The sequence below is a fragment of the Hevea brasiliensis genome, chromosome 9 (assembly GCF_030052815.1).
Source record: "Hevea brasiliensis isolate MT/VB/25A 57/8 chromosome 9, ASM3005281v1, whole genome shotgun sequence".
NCBI classification, from domain to species: domain Eukaryota; kingdom Viridiplantae; phylum Streptophyta; class Magnoliopsida; order Malpighiales; family Euphorbiaceae; genus Hevea; species Hevea brasiliensis.
In genome coordinates this window covers 14,894,014-14,916,647 of record NC_079501.1, presented here as the reverse complement: position 1 = coordinate 14,916,647, position 22,634 = coordinate 14,894,014, and the positions used below count along the sequence as shown (strand labels likewise).

Below are 22,634 nucleotides of genomic sequence, written 5' to 3'. Positions count from 1 at the left end.
TGTGCTTCATTTTCTTTTTAAATTATGTTCTTTCTATGTGTATGCTTCCATCTGTTGGTCGTTTTTATTTATTGCTTGTCAATTATATAAATATTTCGTGGCCGCGATGAAAGAAAATGCTCATGAAATTTTTGTTTCAGGTATCTCTAATAAGTATATTCTAGCCAGGTACTTGATACTCTTTATTGAGATCTACTGGAAGAACATTTCATTCTACATGGGGCAGTGACTTGGAGGACAATGAACCATTGTTTAATATGGGTGTCTGTTATTTTGGACCCTTGATTTTTGGGTTATGCTTCTTTACAGTTTGATTTTAGTGCCTATAATTGCATTCTTTGTGTTTGCTTATGAATTTTTGTTCTTAAGTTTCAGCAATTTGCTCAGAGAAATTATTGTATATGAGCCAGGCTCATACAATAATTCCTCACTTGCTTTGTTGACTTTCATATTTCCTCTTGTTTGGTTGTCTGCCTGATAAATAATAGTGTAGCAAGCAATGATTTTGTGAAACCCAATACTTTATTTATTTATTTTAATTAATTAATAATATTTTAATGCATTTATAAAAAAAGAAAATATTTTATTAGATGGTCTATTTATTTATTTAATTATATATATATTATTTTTAAAATTAAATATATATTTATAATTTGAATAATCCAATTTAATAATAATACTTATTTTGTTTTATATCTAATAAAATTTTTGAAATATATATACTATAATCATTTTTTACTGTTAAATTTTGTTCTTAAAAATTTGTTTATTATTTTTTTTTTCTATTAAATACTTTCAATAGATATTTTTATTATTTTTTACTTATTGTTACATATGTATATATATATATATATATATATATATATATATATATATATATAAATTTATGATTTATAATCTGATGTGTGCAGAGAATTCATAAATTCTTATTTTTCTATTCATTACATTTAATTTTGTTTTCAAGGTAAAAATTTTCTTTCTTTGTTCAATAATGAGTGAATTTGATTTTTATTTTCTTTCTTTAAATTGTTATGATTATTTTAGAATTTTTTTTTGACTCGATATTTAATTGGGTTGATTATAATTATTGTGGGATATATATATATATTCTCTATTCATTACATTCAATTTTATTTTTAAGGTAAAAATTTTCTTTCTTTATTCAATAATGAGTGAATTTAATTTTTATTTTATTTCTTTGAATTGTTACAATTATTTTAGAAATTTTTTTTTTACTTTATATTTAATTGGGTTGATCATAATTATTGTGAGATATATATATGTGTGTGTGTAAAAGAGGTTGTTGTCTGTCGTCTATCGAGATCCTATGTATATATGTATGTAAAAGAGGTTGTATATATATATATGTAAAAGAGAGGGAGAGGGTTGTTCATCCATCGAATTCCACTGAAATATATATATATATATTTTGTTGTTATATTCATTTTTTTTTCAATATATTTAATGGGTCTGTCATATCAGTTTAGTTGATTAAAATTTTATTATATTTTGGATATGTAGGAGATTTGAACATTCAATTTGTCAACTGAAATTGTCTCTTTTTTATTGAATTTAGCTATTTTTTTAGAGATTTCAGGTGAGTGATAATTATACTACATACTGTTTTAGTCACTTTTAAAATTTTTTAACATTAAATTTGTTATTAAATGAAATTTTAAATCAATGTTTTAATAATTATTGTACATGTGATTTTTGAGTTCTATTTTATTATTGAATTTTATTCTGGTTTTGATTAAATAATTGATTTTGTTAATTATCTCTGCATTAAAGTCGTTAGGATTATGGGAATAAGCTTTTAATGTCTTTTATATTGATTGATATCTAATTATGGAATTTACAGATGTGCTACACGGAATTAATTTGAGATTGATTTGATTTTGTTGACTCTCTGAAATTGTTGAAATAAACTTTTAGAATTACATTGTCAGTTATTGTTCATTATCTGAAATCTTTGGGTTGATTTTGATTGATTTATGGAAATTGATTTTCTATTTTGAATTGGTATCTGTACCTAGTATCTGTATTTCCTATCTGGTCCTGCCGTGTGGACTATCACGGTATTAAGTTGCATTGTTGAGTCATGCATCATTGCAATTTATGGTTTACATTAGTATCATATGCATTGATTTCTGTAAATGATGAGAAATGTATCTAATATCTAATATTGCACTTATCATCTGGCCTTTGGTGATGTGAGGTATTATCACTCTGGTGTACTGTACCATAAAATTTTATTGAATGAATTTCTTTTATATATATGTTTTATGAAATTATTTTATTAATGATTTTGATAGCATGAATATGATTTTATTAAATAGAAAATTTATTGTGAAATTAATCAAGTGTCTGCCTATACCTGTTCCGTTGTGTGCTGTAATTATCATTCACTGAGCATTAGCTAAAGCCATATTTTCTGTGTCTTTTATTTGTTTCAGATCAGTAGAATTGTTTAGCTGATCTAAATATTCAGTCCATTTTTTAGAGAAGGACAATCTTTGATTTGTTCTCATGGTATGCTCGAATTCATATTTTCTCGGGCTAATAATTAGTTTAGCTTATTGAACAGTTTAAGTTTTTATTTGAAATCTGTAGAGACTCCGCAGTGTACTTATAGAATATTCATTATGTTTATTTGGTATTTTGTTTATTTGGATTTTATCTATTTTTTGGAGATTATTTAGTGACAATATATTTATTCAAGATACTCTGATAAGGTTTGCATGGTTTAAGAATACTTAAATTATGCGCCGGTCACGGTACAAAATTTTGGGTCATGACAAAGTTGGTATCAGAGCCGGGTTTAGGTCTAGTAAACTTGCGGAGCATAGGATCCTTAACGTCTTTTTAGTTTATTATTGCTTTAGATATCTGCGTCCTTCGTAGTTTTTCACCTATCTTAATTTGATTCACATTTTCAGATTTAATTCTAGTTTATTAAAATGAATAGGTGTCTGAGTCTATTAAACGTAAGAGGAGAGTAAGGGCCAAGGGTCTTAATGGTGTAAACCTTGATCTAACAAGGGAGGTGCCACCTCAAACTATTAATCAGACATCTGAACAAACGCCTATGGCTAAGACTGGGGCACAACCATTCCTTTGTTTCTCTATACTTTTTCATGAGATTTAGTGCACCACCTACTTTGTTAGAGTATCTTTTATTTGTATCAACACCTATGGGTAATGCAACAGACACTGATATGGTGTATAGGGGATGTATAATTCACATTGGAGATAGGGAATTAGTTGCAGATCTTGTTTCTTTGGATATATTTGAGTTTAATGTGATTTTAGGCATGGACTGGTTAGCCACTTATCACATTTCATTGGATTGTCATAATAAAGTTGTGTTCTTTAAAATTCCTGGGGAGACAGAATTTCAATTTCAGGGAGATCGTAGTATAGCCTTTAGTAATCTTATCTCAGCAGTGAGTGCTAGACGATTATTGCGAAAGAGGTATAAGGGGTATTTAGTTTATGTTAGAGACATTCAGGTAGAAGGTGCAAGTTTGGATAATGTTGCAGTGGTTAAGGAGTTCCCTGATGTATTTCTAGAAGATTTATCAGGTTTACCCTCGGAGCGATAGGTAAAGTTTAGTGTAGACTTAGTTCCTGGAACTGAGCCCATATCTATGCCACCTTATCGCATGGCACTTGTAGAACTTAAAGAAGTTGAAGGAGCAGTTACAGGACCTACTACATAAGAGGTTTATTCGCCTTAGTGTTTCTCCATGGGGTGCTCCTGTGTTATTTGTGCGAAAGAAGGATGGGTCTTAAGAATGTGCATTGATTATAGGCAATTGAATAAGGTAATTGTGAGTAATAAGTATCCTCTTCCACGCATAGATGACCCATTTGACCAACTTCAAGGTACAAAGTGTTTTTCCAAGATTGATTTTTGATCTGGGTATCACCAATTGAGGGTCAAGGAGGAAGACATACTCAAGACTGCCTTTAGGACTAGGTATGGACACTATGAATTTCTTGTAATGCCTTTTGGTCTTACCAATGCTTCAATTGCTTTTATGAATCTCATGAATAGAAATTTTCAAACCTTTCTTAGATTAATTTGTTATAGTATTCATCGATGACATTCTAGTGTACTCAAAAGTAAAGAGGAGAATGAGCAGCATTTGAGAATTGTCCTTCAGACTTTACAGGAACACAAGTTATATGCCAAGTTCTCAAAATGGGGTGTGTGTTGATAAGAAGAAAGTTGAGACAGTGCTTCATTGGCCTAGACCAACAATTGTGTTAGAGATTCGTAGTTTCTTGTGTTTAGTAGGGTATTATAGACAGTTTGTTCAAGACATCTCTCGTATTATAACACTTTTAACTAAGATGACACAGAAGAATGTAAAATTTCAATTGTCTGAGGCTTGTGAAAAAAGTTTTTAAGAGCTTAAGACTCGTTTGACTGCAACACCAGTGTTAGCTCTTTTGTCTAGATCAGGGGGTTATGCAGTGTATTGTGATGCTTCTAGGATTGGTTTAGGATGTGTTTTGATGCAGCATGGACAGGTTATTGCATATGTTTCTCATCAGTTGAAAAGGCACGAGCAGAATTATCCAACTCATGATTTGGAAATGGCTACAGTAATTTTTGCTTTGAAAATCTAAAAGCAATATCTGTATGGTGAGACTTACGAAATCTTCACTGACCACAAAAGTCTCAAATACATCTTTGACCAACGTGATCTTAATCTTAGGCAAATGAGATGGGTAGAATTGCTGAAGGATTATGATTGCACCATACAATATCACCCTGGAAAAACTAATGTGGTGGCTAATGCTCTAAGTAGGAAGTCTTCTGGTAGTTAAGGATTATGATTGCACCATACAGTATCTACCAAGAGGAGGCCTCTGATTGGTGAATTATATGAAATCGTATGTGGATCATTATTAGCACATTTTCGAGTTAGGTCTATCTTGATTAATCGAATTAAGGCTGCTCAGAAGAGGGATTCTCTGTTATGTAAGATTATAGATAATATCCATCAAGGCCAAGCTCAAGGGTTCATGTTAGATGATGATGGAGTTCTTTGTTATAGAGCTAGACTTTGTATCCCTAATGTTGATGAGTTGATAAGAGAAATCATGGAGGAGGCACACCATTCTGCTTACACAGTACACCCAGATTCAACTAAGATGTATCGTGATTTAAAGGAGAATTATTGGTGAGGTGGCATTAAGAGGGATGTTGCAGACTTTATTGCTAAATGTTTGACTTGTCAATAGGTTAAGGTTGAACATCAGAGACCATCTGGGTTACTTCACCTGTTACTTATTCTTGAGTGGGAGTGGGAGCATATTGCCATGGACTTTGTTGTGGGCTTACTTAGTACATGAGGTGGTTACAATGCAATTTGAGTGATAGTGGACAGATTAATAGAATCTGCTCATTTCCTTCCTGTGAAGACTACATATGACTTTGCTAAACTTGCATAGTTATATATAGACAAGATTTTTAGTTTTCATGGTGTTCCAGTTTCTATTGTCTCTGATCGTGGTACTCAGTTTACTTCTCAATTTTGGAAGAAATTCCAAAAAGCTTTGGAAACACGAGTAGACTTTAGTACTGCTTTTCACCCTCAGACAGATGGACAGTCAGAAAGGAACATATAGACGTTAGAGGACATGTTTTGTGCATTTATTATGGATTTTGGTGGCTGTTGGGATCATCGGGCAAGTATAGAGATAGTTCCATATGAGGCATTATACGGTTGAAGGTGTAGGTCACCGATTTGTTAGGATGAAGTTGGAGAAATAAGGCTTATTAGACTAGAGTTGATACAGTTAACTTCAGAGATGGTTTGGCTAATTCGTAATATGCTTTTGACTGCTCAAAGTTGACAAAAAAGTTATGCTGACCCTAAGCGTAAAGATATAGAGTTTATAGTTCGTGATCATATATTTCTGAAAGTTTCACCTATGAAAGGAATCATGAGGTTTGGGAAGAAAGGGAAGCTTAGTTCTCGTTTTGTTGTCCATTTGAAATTTTGGAAACAATTGGAGCAGTTGCTTACCATTTAGCCCTTCCACCTAGTTTTGCACATGTATATCCAGTTTTCCATATTTTATATGCTTAGGAAGTGTGTACTAGATCTATCTCATATTTTACAACCTCAGACCATACAATTTAGGGATGATATGTCATATGAGGAGCAGCCAGTAAAGATTTTGGATCGACAAATTAAGAAACTCTGGTCTAAGGAGGTGGCTTTGGTCAAAGTCTTGTAACACAATCACTCAAGTAGTGAGGCCACATGGGAGGGATCGAATTTCTTTTAAGTGGGAAAGTATGTGGAAACTCAATATTTTATTTATTTATTTATTTTAATTAGCTAACAATATTTTAATATATTTATAAAAAAAATGGAATATTTTATTAGATGGCCTACTTATTTATTTAATTATATATATATATATTATTTTTGATATTAAATATATATTTATATTCTGAACAACCCAGTTCAATAACAACTCTTATCCCATTTTATACCTAATAAAACTCTTGAAATATATATACCATAATCATCTCTTTCTGCTAAACTGTGCTCTAAAAAACCTGTGTGTTATCTTCTTTTTTTACCAAATAATCTCAACAAATATTTTCATAATCTTTCATTTATTGTTATATATATATAAATTTACAATTTATAATCTGATGTGTACAGAGAATCCCTAAATTCTTACTTCTCTAGTGATCACCTTCGATTTTGTTTTTAAGATAAAAATTCTCTTTCTTTGTTCAATAATGGGTGAATTTAATTTTTATTTTCTTTCTTTAAATTGTTATAACTACTCTAGAAATTTATTTTTTTCTTTGACCATTGATATTTAATTGGGTTGATCATAATTACTGTGGGACATATATATATATAAAAGAGAGGGAGAGGGCTGTTCATCCACCGAATTCCACCGAAATATATATATATTTTGTTGTTATATTAATTTTTTTTTCAATATATTCAATGGGTCTGTCATATTAGTTTAGTTGATCAAATTTTTACTATATTTTGGATATGTAGGAGATTCGAATATTCAATCTGTCAGCTGAAATTGTCTCTCTTTTATTGAATCTAGCTATTGTTTTAGAGGTTTCAGGTGAGTGGTAATTATAGTACATGGAACTATTTTAGTCTCTTTTAAAATTTTTTAGCATTAAATTTGTTATTAAATGAAATTTTAAATTAATATTTTAACAATTATTTTATATGTGATTTTCTAGAATTTTATTTCATTATTGAAATTTATTCCGATTTTGATTAAATAATTGATTTTGTCAATTATCTCTATATTAGAGCCATTAGGATTTCGGGAACAAGCTTTTAATGTCTTTTATATAGATTGATATCTAATTGTGGAATTTACAGATGTGTTATGCGGAATTGATTTGAGATTGATTTGATCTTGTTAACTCTCTGAAATTGTTGAAATAAACTGTTGGAATTACATTGTCAATTATTGTTCATTATCTGAAATCTTTGAGTTGATTTTGATTGATTTATGGAAATTAATTTTCTGTTTTGAATTGGTACGCTATTTTAGTTCTACCGTGTAGACTATCACGGTATTAAGTTGCATTGTTGAGTCATGCATCATTACAATTTATGGTTTGCATTAATATCATATGCATTGATATCTGTGCAGGATGAGGAAGGTATCTAATATCTGGTAGTACACTTTGTGACTCCGAAATAGTTGAATGTACGGACTAGCTAAAGTGAGGGTGTTATAATTAGATTATGAAAATAACTGATGAGATTTTATTGTAAAAATATTATTGAAATTTTAAGCAGGTAAATAGTAAAATACGCCAAATGGTAATAGAAACAGGGGAAACTTCACTAGTTTCTTCATAGAAAAATAATTGATATTAAAATATAACGAAAACAAAATTTTAAAAGGAATAAAGTAAGATAAAATAGAGTATTTCGGCACCGAGTGTGACACCCTTTACCCGACTACAGTGTAGCCAAGTAAGGAATGTCACTGTAACGCCTTCACTTTACGTAGTCAGTATATTTTGCTACTTCGGTGACCTAATGTCTATTCGGACAAGTCAGGATGTCTGGGACTACACTTCAGTGATAGTGAGAAGGCATAAAATGATGAAATAAATAAAAAGAAAATACAAAAAAATTTAAAAAAAAGAGACGAAATGAAAGTAAGTTAAACAAGCTAAACCCATAGCAATGGGTGACCGCATCGAGAAGTTACAACAAGGACCGTTGACTAGCCCTGGACTGCAGAGAACCCTAAGAAATATTTTTAGGATCGAATTAAAGGTCTACTAAGGTGTAATTGATATTGGAAATGTCAAAGAAAAATTAATAAGTTAGTATAAACAATAAACAAAAATTAAAGAAATCGGTGGGTCAATGACCATCGGCAGTACCGAAAAATTGGGAATACAATCCGAAAAGAAGCATTTTGGTCATTTGACATTTAAAGTCAAGTTTTGACCTAAATGGCTGTTAAAAATAAGTAGTATTAAATCTTAAAAATGCCATGAAAATAAGAAATATTACACATAATGTAATTTAAAGAAATATGAGGGTATTATTGCAATTATGAGAACCTTGGATTATTATAATGTTTAAACTATACTTAGTGGAGATTAGTGGAATGTCCCACTAACATAGAAGTATATAAAATGCCAAAAATTCAGCCACTTTCATCTTTTTCTTCCCCATTCTTCTTCTTTGCCGAAAATGGAACCCCAAAATTCTCCATTGTCGCACCATTTTCCAAGCTTCATGCACCTCCATTCAAACCCTCCTTTCCATTATTTTCCTTCATTAATTTTTGCATAATTAGCTTGGGGAAGCTTTTGTGAGCAAGAAAGAAGAGATTTGAGTTTTTAACAAGTTTCATAAGAGGTAAATATCCATTTCTTCTTCCTTTCTTAAGTAAAGTTTATGTTTAGCTTGAGATAAGTGATTTGATGAAGAAATTTTAAAGTTTTGAATTATTGATATATCTAATTTTGGGCAGCCATGGAAGTGGAAGTATTGAGTTATTCTTATATAAATTTCATGGGAATTAAGATTGATTAAACTAATTTGAAGAGTTAGTAAATTAATATAATGTATATATGTGATTAAACATGTGAATTGGAAATTTGCATGAAGTAGTGAAAGCCTTGGCAAATTGCAATTTTCGGCAGCCTTGAATTCCATGGAAGAATGTTAATTTCAAGAATGTAAATATTAATTTAATGTGTTGATATATTAGTGGAAGTAAATGGTGAAAATTGCTAGTTGAATTCTTATGTATTAGTTAGTTATTTCATATATGTTAGGTTGGTTTTGACTTGTTGACTTGAGGTTGTATAATGTACATTGAGGACTTGTATAAACTACCCAAATTAACACAATTGAGATGTGATGAATGATATAGAAGTGCCATGAATGCAGAATTGTAGTTTTGGGAGGAGGAGGAATGACAATTGGAAGTGTTATTTCATGTGCAGGTTGTGTTTATTGAAAACAGTAGGTAAATTAAGCCATAAATGAAAATGTGTGACTCCAATTGGTATGAGTCCAATTGGAGGTGAAACTAGACATAAAATAGGCCAACTTTCATGTAGAAATGCTGCCCAAATTTTGCCTAGAAGTGACCTAAAAGAATAACCTAATCCGGAATTGAAACTTTGAGAACCCAAAAATTGACCATTTGAACAGTAGCCATTCATTTGGCCATAACTCACTCAAAGCAGGTCCAAATGACTTCAAATTGATATCAATGGAAAGCTAAGACATAGAACTACAACTCTTATGAAGATACCAAAGGCCAGAAATGGCCAGAACCAAGTCAAATTGCTTACCCAAGTTAGAGTACCAAAACTGTCAGAACTGAATTTGACCTAAAATTGACCAAATTTTGCACCAAAGATGCAATCTGTTCAGCTCTGGTAAATTGACCATGTCTTGGTCTATACAATTCAGAATGACTTAAAATTAGTGTCAAAATGTCAATAAGACATAAACCTGCAATATTGTTCTTTTGACCAAAACCCAGAAACAAAGAAAAATAAGTCAATTAGCTAGGTCAAAGTAGTGCATCAAAATTGAAAAATTGTAATAAAATGCAATAAGTTTTAAAATAAAATTGGTAACATATACCAACACTTAGAGACTATAAAATATGACATATTGGTAATATTAAAATTAATTCACCTAGTGTGTATTAAAGGTCAACATTATAGGTTGACTAATGAAATGAATTGAAGAGAATAGTACTAAGAAAATTTAGATATTGGATTTTATTGTTAGAAATAATTTAAATGAGTACTGAAACACTTTAAATTGTGCGTTTCAATTGAAAAAGATATTGAAAAGAGTAAGGAACATTGAGTCAAGGCCTGAGGTGACTCAAATCAGGTCTGTACACAATATTTTTTATATTCACTGCTTTTACTAGAAAATTTATTTGGAGAAATGAGTTATGAATAATTTTTTATTGTTTTGGCCTTGAGAATTTTATTTGAAAATTTGTGTGTTGCCTATGTTGAAAATGAAAATTTTAAGATAAAATGTGATTTGTGGTTTGTATGAAATATTTAAATATTGTGATTGGGAATTGTTTTGATTCACACTTGGCATGACAATATTGCTATGTTCCTTCTCCATTTTTTGGGTGAGTATGACTATATTCCTCACTCTCTAACTTGCCAGTCTGAGGTGAGTATGGATGAGTACTCATTATCTAGCTAGCCACCTCCCTTATTGATTTCGATTAGTGGGGTGAGTATGCCTTGTCGTGGTGTACAACACGGCATATTAGGAAAATTTTGTGTCATAACCTAAGTTGTGTTATTGATTGGCAACACTGTGTTTATTAAATTGTTTGATCAAATTTGTGTTATATGAGCTTTGAAAATTGTGACATGAAAGTGTGAATCATTTGAATTGTGAATTGTCAATAAATGTTTTATATACCACATTTTAAATTTTTATTGTGCACTACTGAGTAAATTTTACTCAGCGATAGATTTTTCATTGCTGTCACAGGTAGACAGACAGATAAAGCAGCAGAGTAGGTTGCTTATGACTTCGCTTTGGGATTTTGCAGTATATATTGAGTATACCACTTCCTTGTAATTTTTGTTATAATGTATGTGAACTGTATGTATATATTGTACTTGGTTTTAAGCAGTTGTAAAATAAAGTTATAAATTATTTTGGCCTGTCAAAATATTGTATTACAATTCTCTTATGTCAGCTTTTGAAATACTCATTTATTTTGCACTTTATCTTTGGAATTGCTGAAAATGATATTGAATTGAGTTTGAACTGTGTTGAAGACACTGATTTGAGTTTAGCCATATTGGAGTTTGGGATTGAAAAAATATATTGGAAGTGCTTTTTACAAATTTTTGAAAAACTGTTTTGCTCCAAATACAAATGGCACTCTGTCGAAATTTTCACAGAAATTATTGATACTTCAGATTTGTTATTTGATTTCACTTCAGTTAAAAAAAAAAAAAAATTTAACACCTGTCAAAAGTGCTCACCACTGTAAAAAGAAATAAGAAAAGGTTTAAAATCCCTTGTAGTACATTTAATGGGTTATTAGTAGACGAAGTTTGGTAATTCATTAGGTATACTACGGGATTATGTTATGCCTTACGGAGGGGTAAGATGTGACAGTCACACTCTGTGCCGAAACACCCTATTTTATCTTACTTTATTCATTTTAAAATTTTGTTCTCGTTATATTTTAATATCAATTATTTTTCTATGGAGAAACCAATTAAGTTTCCTCTGTTTCTATTACCATTTGGCGTATTTTACTATTTATCCACTTGAAATTTCAATAATATTTTCACAATAAAATCTTATCAGTTATTTTCATTATATGTATATAATTCACAGGTCTTGGATCGAAACTAGGCTCTAATACAACTAAATGTGACATCGGAATAGTCGAATGTACGGATTAGCTAAAGTGAGGGTATTAAATGCTTACCATCTGGCCTTTGGTGATGTGGGGTATCATCACCCTAGTGTACTGTACTATAAAATTTTATTGAATGAATTTCTTTTATATATATGTTTTATGAAATTATTTTATTAATGATTTTGATAGCATGAGCATGATTTTATTGAATAGAAAATTTATTGTGAAATTAATCAAGCGTCTATCTATTTCTGTTCCGTTGTGTGCTGTAATTATCATTCATTGAGTATTAGCTCAAACCACGTTTTCTCTGTCTGTTATCTGTTTCAGATCAATAGAATTTTGCAGCTGATCCAAATATTTAGTCTATTTTCTAGAGAAGGATAATTTTTTATTTGTTCTCATTAGGGATGGCAACGGATAGGGTACCCGCGAAAATCACCATACCCGAACTCGAACCCGAACCCGATTAATATTCTCAAAACCCGAACCCGTCCCAAACCCGATTAAAATTTATTCTCAACTATCTGAATCCGTCCCAAACCAGATTAAAATTTATTCTCAGCTATCCGAATCCGTCCCAAACCCGATTGTTATTACTCGAAAAATATCCAAACCGGTTTAATTTTATATATTTATTTAATAATCTATATAAAAAAATATTTTTATTAATAATTTATATTTTAAAAATTTAATAATTTCAAAAAATATTTGAATTTTATTTTATATAAAATAAAATATATAAAAATTTACAAATATTATTAAAAAAAAAATATATTTTATATTTAATTAAATATTTATATAAACGGGTTCGGATAACAGATACTCAATATATAAAATACGAACTTGATCCGAATCCATCACGGGTATTAAATTTCAAACCCGAACCGGTCCAAAACCCGATTATATACTACATAAACCCGTCCTATTAGGGTTAGGTAGGATCAAGTACCCGCAAAATCCAACTCGTTGCCATCCCTAGTTCTCATGGAATGCTCGAATTCATATTTCTTTGGGCTAATAATTAGTTTAATTTATTGAACAATTTAAGTTTTTATTTGAAATCTGTAAAGACTCCGCAATTTACTTATAGGATATTCATTATGTTTATTTAGTATTTTGTTTATTTAGAATTTATCTATTTTTTTGGGATTAGTAAGTGACAATATATTTATTCAAGATACTCTGATAAGACTTGCATAATTTAATAATACTTAAATTATGCTCTGATTACGACACAAAATTTTGGGTCGTGACAGATTTTAGCCTTGAGTTTTGCAGGATTCACATAAGAAAATAGATTTGTCAAATGCATGTATGCAGATGCAGTTGAGGTTATACAGAGATGTGGGGCATGATTTTGCACCGATGAGTTAGAACTTCAATTTCTGGGTGGTCCTCCAAGCTATCGTAAGCTGTATGGATAAGAATGTTAGATAAGATGTGATTGGTTAATGTGTACCAAAAAATGATAAAAAGGAACTAACTAAAGCAGGGGTCTGCATCCTAACACCTGGCGATTAGATTAGGGCTGGAGAAGACATTTTTCTGATGTATTAGGACAGGAATTTGTTTTTGAACATCAACAAGAGCTGAGAACATCGAGTGTTTCAATGGCTTTACAAATTGGTGGAATGTTGATTCTCTGAAACCATATTAGAAGCTAATCTAAGCAATTCATGTTGTTCCAATATATGTACCATATAAAAATGCTTAACATGAATGTGATTTCGTGCTTTAAACAGGTTATAGAGACTAGACTCGGCAATCTTTGTCTAGTTGAATTTAATTCGGTTTTAATTGTTTAATTTTTTTTTAAATAAAAAAAATCAATTTAGCTTAAAATCAAATTGGATTATTTTTAATTCAATTTTGATCTGGTTTATTCATAAATAGGGTTGATTTGAACATTTCCCCATGTACTAGAGACTAAAATACAATTGAATATTAAAGTATGTATTATTTGAGTTCAGTTAAATTAGAAAATTTTAATTTTAAAAAGTTCTTATTTTTCATGTTTGAGTTTGATCGGATGAATTGGGATACCATTAAAATTATTTATTGATCTTAAATTAAATTTTGAATAAAACTTAAATGAGCTCAAATTCAACTAGAGTTATAAGCCACTCTAATTGAGTATAATAATATTTAAATTTAACATAATTCAAATGATTAAATTAGGGTTTGACAATATCAAATTCAAGTTGAATTTAAATACTTTAAGAGTGGATTGCAAGTATTATCTCTATGCTATTATATTTATATTTATATTTTTAAAATTTCGTATCTATTAATATGGAGATAATATAGTCTATTTAGTTAGAATAAACTATAATTTAGTTAGAACAAACTATAACTATATAATATAATTAAATTAGTTAAATTATATGGTTATTTTATTATATGGTTATTTTATATTGTTTATATATTGTTTATATATTGTTAATAACTATTAAATAGACTATTTAAATAAAAACGTATTCATATTTATTGATTCTACATATTTATGTATTCTAATTATTATTATATATATATATATATATATATATATATATATAATAATTAGAATACATAAATATGTAGAATCAATAAATATGAATATATATATATATTATATAGAAATATTTTTTCTTTTTTTTATTTCTATTTTTTTAGAGAAATTTAAATACTTTAAGGGTCTATTACAAGTATTATCCCTAGGCTATTATATTTATATTTATATTTTTAAAATTCCGTATTATTTCTTGAGTTTTATCTTATTTTTATAAATTTTATAATAAAAAATAATGCAGGAAATTTTAAAAATAAAATGGGAATAACAAAATGTGATTCAAAGATAGATGCACTGTAACATCCTCAATTTCCTAGTCCGTACGTCCTACTGTTTCGATGGCTGATGCCTACTCCGAAAAGTCGAAATGTCTGGAATTACACTTAATTAACTGTAAGAAAGCATAAAATAATGAAATATGTGATGATAAAAATTAAGAAAAAATAAAAGAGATAAAATGTGACTAAGTTAAACGAGCTGAACCCGTAGCGATGGGTAACCGCACCGAGAAGTTACGGTGAGTACCGTTGACTAGCTGTGGACCGCGGGGAGCCCTGAAAAATATTTTCGAGACCTAATTAAAGGTCTACTGAGATGTAATTGACATTGGAAATGTCAAAGAAAATTTAGTGAGTCAATATAAATGAAAAACGAAAATTAAAGAAATCGGCGGTACAAGTAGTAAATCGGTAGTACCGAAAAATTCGAAATACAACCTGAAGAGGGGCATTTTGGTCATTTAACACCTCAAGTTGACTTTTGACCTAAATGTCCATTAAAAATATGTAGTATTACATTTTGAAAATTTCATGAAAAATGAAATTATACATGAAATGCAATTAAGGAAAAATGAGTGGTATAATTTGGAATAATTAAAAATGGATTATTAAACTAATTAATCTAAGGTTAGTGGAGCATAATATATATTAATTAACCTAAAGGGGTATAAAAGGGCTAAAGTGGATAGATTTCTCCACTAACTCATTTCATTTTCTTCAATTCCACTTCCATGGCTGAATATAGGTCTCCATTTTTCCTCCATGAGAATTCATCATGCAAGCTTCAATCCTCCCCCTTTTTCAACTTAAAACTCAAGGTTCCCTTCATCAAACTTTGTCTCCACACCATGGGAAAGCTTTGGGTAGCAAGAAAAAAAAGAAATTTCAAGGTTTAGCAAGCTCTAAACAAAGGTTAGTGCTTAATCTTTCCATTTTCCTTCACTAATCCTTGTGTTGAGCTTTGGGTAAGTTGAATTGCTAGGAAAAATTGAGGAAATGATTGAGTATTGGTGAACCTTAGTTTTGGCAGCCATGAAAATGCATGGTTAGTGACTTATTCTTATATTTAATGGATGGAAATTAATGTTGATTAACTCAAATGAAAGTTGTAGTAGGTTAATGTTCAAGTATGTGCATGTTAGTGCTTGAATTAAGGGTTTGAAATGGACATTGATGCTTTAGCAAACTGCCATGTTTGGCAGCCTATAATATCATGAATTTGTGTGTGTGAATATGAAGTTTATTAATGAAATATGATAGTGTTAAATTGTGGGCAGCAGTGTAGTTGATATTGAGTTATGAGTATATGGAAGTGTATGTGTAATATTGATATTGAGGTATGTTGAATTTTGGTGGAAGTGAATATTGAACTTGAATGGTGTATTGTGTGCATTGAGCACTTGAGTGTTCTACCCAAAATGCATACTGGAATTTTGTACAATATATATAGAAGTGCCATGATTAAATGTTGGAGGATTGGGAGGAGGAGGATTGTCAAAATTGAAAGTGTAATATTCAAATGTAGGTTGTGTATGTTGGCAGCACATAAATTAGGTCATAAGTGCAAAACTGTGAACCCAATTGGAATGAGGCCAATGGGGAGTGAAACTAGACACCAAATAGGCCAACTTTCATGTAGAAATATTGTCAAAATTCTGCCTAGAAACTGACCTTAAAAATGATCAAATCCGGAATGGCAATCTTGCAAACCCAGATTTTTGACCATATGAACAGTAGTCATTGGGATGACTATAACTCACTCAAAACAGGTCCAATTGACCTGAAATTTTTACCATGGATAGCTTAGACATAGAGCTACAATTCTTATGAAGACACCAAAGCCCATAAATGGACAGAACCAAGTCAAATAACTTGCACAAGTTCGGGTACCAAAACTGCCAAAACTAAAAGTGACCTAAAATTGATCAAATTTTGCACTAAAGGTGCAATCTGTCCAGCTTTAGTAAATTGACCATATCTTGGTCTATACAACTCAGAATGACCTGAAATTTTGCCTAGAATGCAATAAGACATAGAGCTACAATTCTTATGAAGACACCAAAGCCCATAAATGACCAGAACCAAGTCAAATAGCTTGCACAAGTTTAGATACCAAAACTACAAGAACTAAAAGTAACCTAAAATTGATCAAATTTTGCATTAAAGGTGTAATCTGTCCAGCTTTAGTAAATTGACCATATCTTGGTCTATACAACTCAGAATGACCTGAAAGTTTGCCAAAAGCTCAATAAGACATAGAGCTACAATTTTTATTAAGACACCAAAGCCCAGAAATGACCAGAACCAAGTCAAATAGCTTACATAATTTCTGGTACCAAAACTGCCAGAACTAAAAGTGACCTAAAATTGACCAAATTTTGCACTAAAGATGCAATCTGTCCAGCTTTAGTAAATTGACTATATCTTGGTCTATACAACTTAGAATGACCTGAAATTTTGACCAGAGTGCAATAAGACATAGAGCTACAATTTTGCTTCTTTGATCAGAAGCTAAAGACCAAGAAAAATAGGACTTTAAGCTAGACCAATCTAGCACACAAAAATTAAGAATTTGATATTTACATACAATGATGCTTGAAGTAATTTGGCAATGAATGCCAACTTGTAAAAATAGTAAATTACACTATATTGACAGCATATTGAATTATAAATTGTGACATGTTGATACTAGAATCAACTTATGCATGATGTATGAAAAGGTCAACATTTTCATTGACCAGTGAATTGATTAATGACCAGTAAACCCTAAAAATAAATATTTAATCTTGTACTATGCCCTAATTTGCCTAGTTGACTAGTTTGGATAGGTTAGCATGTCAATAGGATTCTGACAGCTGTTCTGTAAATGACTTTACGTCATATTGTGTTTTATGGCTTATTATGCCGTACTATAATTTTAATAGCCTATGGCTATACAGATTGTGTTATTATACTCGGCTTAATGCCTGATTGATTATATAGCTTTTTAGCCACACTGTTTGCACACCGAGAGATACTTTGTGACCGATGGTGTGACGGCCCGAGGTACTAGATAACCAGTGCTAGTATATCTATTTATCCAGTCTGGTCAGTGTATAGGCTATATGGGCAGTCATTTAAAACATTATTCAATTCAGGAAGCTAAGTTAAGTTAAGTATAATGAAATTTCAATATAAATAAATTAACTATTGAATGAATGAGTAAAAGAGATTAGCAAAAGAAATATAACAAAAATTTAAATTGCAGAATCGTAGAGACTTGAAATACAATACAGTAAGAATAATTTGTATACTGGGTAGTATTGCTGAAAAGTTATAAACTAAGCACTTTCAAAGAGGAACAAACTAGTATATAAGATCGTTGATACTAGAAATACCATACCAAATTAAATTGATTCTTGAGTATCGGAATTATGATTTATTTCTTTCTTTAATTGTATATATTATTTCTTGTTATACTATTGCACCACTAAGCAGAAATGCTTAGCGCGATGGAATTGCTTCCTCAGTAGTCTTGAAGGTAAAACCAGATGGCTATGCCTTTCAGTTTTTGAAGTCCAGATCTGCAGAAGTGTTAGAAGAGTTCAAGATTGTCACCTCCTCAACAATGCATGTAGATAGGGCTCATTTTATACATGTTATGTATATTATTCATTCCTAGCACATTGTAAATTATTTGTATATCCTATACAAAATAAACTCATGTAATTAACCTGTGAATTATGGAAGCTACTGAAAGCAAGTATTTTAATATATGAATTGAATTTGAGTTATAATGAGATTGTACTTGTGAATATTGAGATGTTGATAATCTGATGAGATTTCTGAGAAATCTGGATGCAGTATTGAATACATTATGTTTGAAAATTTTTGAAACTATTGAGTTTGAGTTGTTGAGTATATTGAGAACTATTTTTAACAGGTTCAGAAGAACTGTTAGACCAAATTACAGTCAGCACTCTGTTGAATTTTTGTTAAAATTTTTGAACTTTTTAAAATGATTAGTTTTTGAATAGAAAACAAAAATAGCCTAAACCTGAAATAAAGTTTCTGAACAAGTAAATCTAAAACTATAATGAAATCAGATAAGATTAGGTGTTCTGGCACTCCGTGTGACACGCCTTGCTCTGCTACACTGTAGACGGGTGAGGGTGTTACATACACTATATATATATATATATATATATATATATATATATATTTAATTTGTTGTAAACTATTTGATGTCATTTAAATTAAATATTTGTACAAAAGTTTATGTAAAATTATAGTAATTAAAATAGTAAGAGCAGTAAACACCAAAAATGAAAAATGCATCAAAATAATAAGAGCAGTGAATGAGCGGAGACCGGGACATGGCCGCTCCTGGAAAGTGCTTGCTGGTCACTGGCCCTCCTGTGAGTTTTCTTCAATCAGACTCCTATATTTCTTCTTTTACTCTTCTCTCATTTTGTGTCAATTTGAAATTGCAGGGTGTGGGTAAAACCACTCTAATTATGCGAGTTTTTGAGAGCCTCAAAACCTCTAACCCAAACTTGAAGATTCAGGGTTTCTACACTCGTATGCTCTTTCTATAATTTCTCTTTCTTTTCTAATTATTGTGATAGATTTGTCGATGATGAAGAGTAGTTTTGCTCAATTTAGGTGAGATTAGGGAAGAAAGTGAAAGGGTTGGCTTCGAAGTTGTCACTTTGGACGGTCAAAAAGCTCCGCTCGCCTCAACCACCGTTTCTACGTAACGCTCTTTTCACTTTTTCCTTTTTCTTTTTTTAGCTTTCTGATTCGTTCATTATTTTGGTATTGCAATGCTTGCATTAATGAGGCAGATGGGAAAAAGAAATATGTTAGCTTCATGATTTTGCTAGAACCTAATTGTTAGTCATTTATCTGTTGAATTCAAGTGCAAGTAATTTAGTGAACATGAATGATATTGTCTGAAAGATGTTAAAATTGCATAAAGTGATCAGTACATCACGAGGACTGTCTCATTTCAATTTCTTGCATCTTTCATAATCTTAATGCTTCTAAAAAAAGATGATCTTGGGGATTTTCTTTCAAAATCGATATGGTTAGTGATTTTGACAATTGGAATGCAGTGCTTAATAAGTGTATTTCCTGAGTGGGATGGACGCTGTAACTTTTCTGATTTTCTCTGTTATCTAATTTCTTCAGTTAACATGAATGTCTTTATTTTTTTTAAATACTTATTAGCATTTTGTTTCTGATGTGGAATTAGTTCAAATAGAGTTTAATGACAAAAAAGGATTCATACAGTAAACTCCAACTATTTTGAGATTAAGGCTTAATTGTTAATGTTGTTGTATTGGCATTTTGTTTCCACTTCGTGCATGTGGAGTCCTAATGTTGAAAATCCATTACAAAAGCAATTATGTCAAACTTGCTATTGAAATCAAGATGGCTGTGCATGCATGGTTTGCTTTTTTTTTTTAAAAAAAAAAAAAGAAAAGAAATTTCTTAGTATGTGGTGAGTTATCCTTTCCTTTTACACTCGCTGTTCAAGTTGGTATTTACTGCCATGCCAAATTTTCTTTAGTTTCAAACATGCTTTTTTTTTTTTTTTTTTTCGTAGTGGTCTATTGCTTCTTATTGTTTTATCTGTCAGACTAATTATCTCTCTGTTACAATCTCAGCCCAGAGTCTTTCAGATGGCCTACTGTTGGGAAATATAAAGTTGACTTAGCATCATTTGAGTCATTGGCATTACCTGAGTTGCAGGTCAGCCAGATCTTAATAATGACTATGTTTATCTTTTTATAAAAATAGAAAGTGGGCATTAAGACATTTTTTTTTGTTATTAGGTCAAAGAAGATGCTGATCTCTTCATCATTGATGAAGTTGGAAAAATGGAGTTGTATAGTTCATCATTCTTCCCTGCTGTTCTAAAAGTTCTAGAGTCAAATGTCCCAGTTTTGGCTTCTATCCCGATTCCAAAATTTGGGCGTGATATACCTGGAGGTACATTTTCCTAATAATTCAATTGCAAAAAAGTTATAATTACTTGTACCATCATTGCACTTGCTAGTCTGCTTTTTTTTTTACACATTTCTGTTGTTAGTAAAGTGCCTGTTTCACAAGAGAACCGGGAAATATGGTGTAAAATGAGATTATAGTTTGAGAAATGCTTACAGTTCTTGAAAATGACATTATGGTCATGCAAACTTGAAACAGGATGTAATAGTGGGTGAGACTTGGAAATTGGGATAAAATGTAACAGAACTTACATGGATTTTAACTGTTGGCTGGTCCTACATTTTCTACTGAATTTTTATGTGATCAAGGCTTATAAATTGCTGCAGTTGCAAGGTTGAGGAACCATCCAGGGGCTACCATTTTCACCTTAAGCCCAAGTAACAGGGATGCTGTTAAAGAACTGATCTATAAGCAGTTGGTAGATTCACTGCAGAAGCATTAGATGCTGCATCCATTGTGAAACTTGAAAGTCTAGTTGGAAGGGCTTGTGGAACAAATATCTTCAAGGTGTTCTTCTGATGGGATAACTTTTCTTGTTTACTTTGATCTTGTCATCTCATGTTGTTACAACCTTGCTGAAGTGGATGAAGAGTTCAAATTATATTATTTTTCAAGTGTTTTGGCATAACTATTCACAAAAAGAGACCATAAATCTTTCGCTCTGTCTCTCTTTCTATGTATACATGCTTGCTATAATGTAGTTTCTCTGGGTAATTCTGGCTTGAGTGAGTGATTCCTTCAACTGAACATTCAAGGAATGAGGATGGAAGCAGGATGATACATGGCAAAGATAATTGGAAGGTAAATTGAAGGAAGATGCAAATTTAGCTTGTCTACATATGCTTTACCATGATATTATTTTAGAAATTTCCTTTCGCTTTCCTAATATGCTATTGTGCCCCAAAACATTTGTGTGATAATGGTTACCCTTGAATTGAATTTTAGAGAGGTTTAATATTATTGCAAGTCCTATGAAAGCTTTTAACGGAAGCTGTAGATAGGGAGAAATTAAATGTGGCAACATTGGGAAAAAGTTCAGGACACACCCATTTACATTACTGTTCAAATTGCATATAGAAAACCACTATACACAAACCTTTTTAAAATCAATCCATGTAGTAGCTGAACAATTAAATGGATATACAAGAAAAAACAACTTATGAATTTAAAAAAAAAATAAATAAAAAATGAATATGGCATTCCTATATTTCTTATAAATAGGGTTAATGAGCTAGATTTATCCTTTCTGCAGTAACTCTCTGGCCATATCGGAGTATGACTTGGCTGTGCCTTGCACCTTTGTAGCTCTTTGATTGATGCCCTGTCAAATTAAGAAATTAACATGTAACTAGTTAATAAATCAATTAAAAAAAAAGGAAAAACCTGAGACCCTATTTATCCTCTCTAATTTAGCACTAAAAGGAATTCAAGAATAAGCAAATTGAAATCAATATTTAAGTTGACAGCCACTTCCAATCTTTGCCGCCCTTCTAAGTGGCAGATAGCATCAATAAACCAAGTTTCTGTATACCTTGAGATTTTCATAATGCAGCATCACATGACCAAGACTAGTAAATCTAGGATATCTTGACTTGTTCACAAGATATCTGGAGATTACATGTGAAATAGAGAAATATTATTTCTAAAGTATACCTGCAAACTCTTTACGTTCTCATGCAACTTGCTTTCAGCCATTCTGGCAGTACTTATCTCCTGCAACCAAAGACAAAAGAGTAATGCTGCTGTACTCTTGTGTAATTGACAGATGATGCAAGTACATGCAGTGCAAGCCATTGTTTACTGCCCATATTTCTTCTTGATTAGATCAATGGCACCAGCCTTCTCATCTTGTTCCTCTTGATATTTTTTTCATTCTTAACCTTCATCTG

General features: G+C 31.0%; 1 protein-coding gene across 1 annotated transcript; it reads left to right on the top strand.

Moving 5' to 3' along the window:
• Nucleotides 1–18,995: 18,995 nt before the first annotated feature.
• LOC110672875 (uncharacterized) lies at nucleotides 18,996–21,487 on the top strand. Its single transcript, XM_021835787.2, has 6 exons — nucleotides 18,996–19,151; nucleotides 19,227–19,314; nucleotides 19,399–19,489; nucleotides 20,406–20,490; nucleotides 20,574–20,730; nucleotides 21,072–21,487. The coding sequence occupies exons 1-6, from the start codon at nucleotides 19,092–19,094 to the stop codon at nucleotides 21,185–21,187; spliced, it is 597 nt and encodes a 198-aa protein (XP_021691479.2). The 5' UTR covers nucleotides 18,996–19,091; the 3' UTR covers nucleotides 21,188–21,487.
• Nucleotides 21,488–22,634: the final 1,147 nt, after the last annotated feature.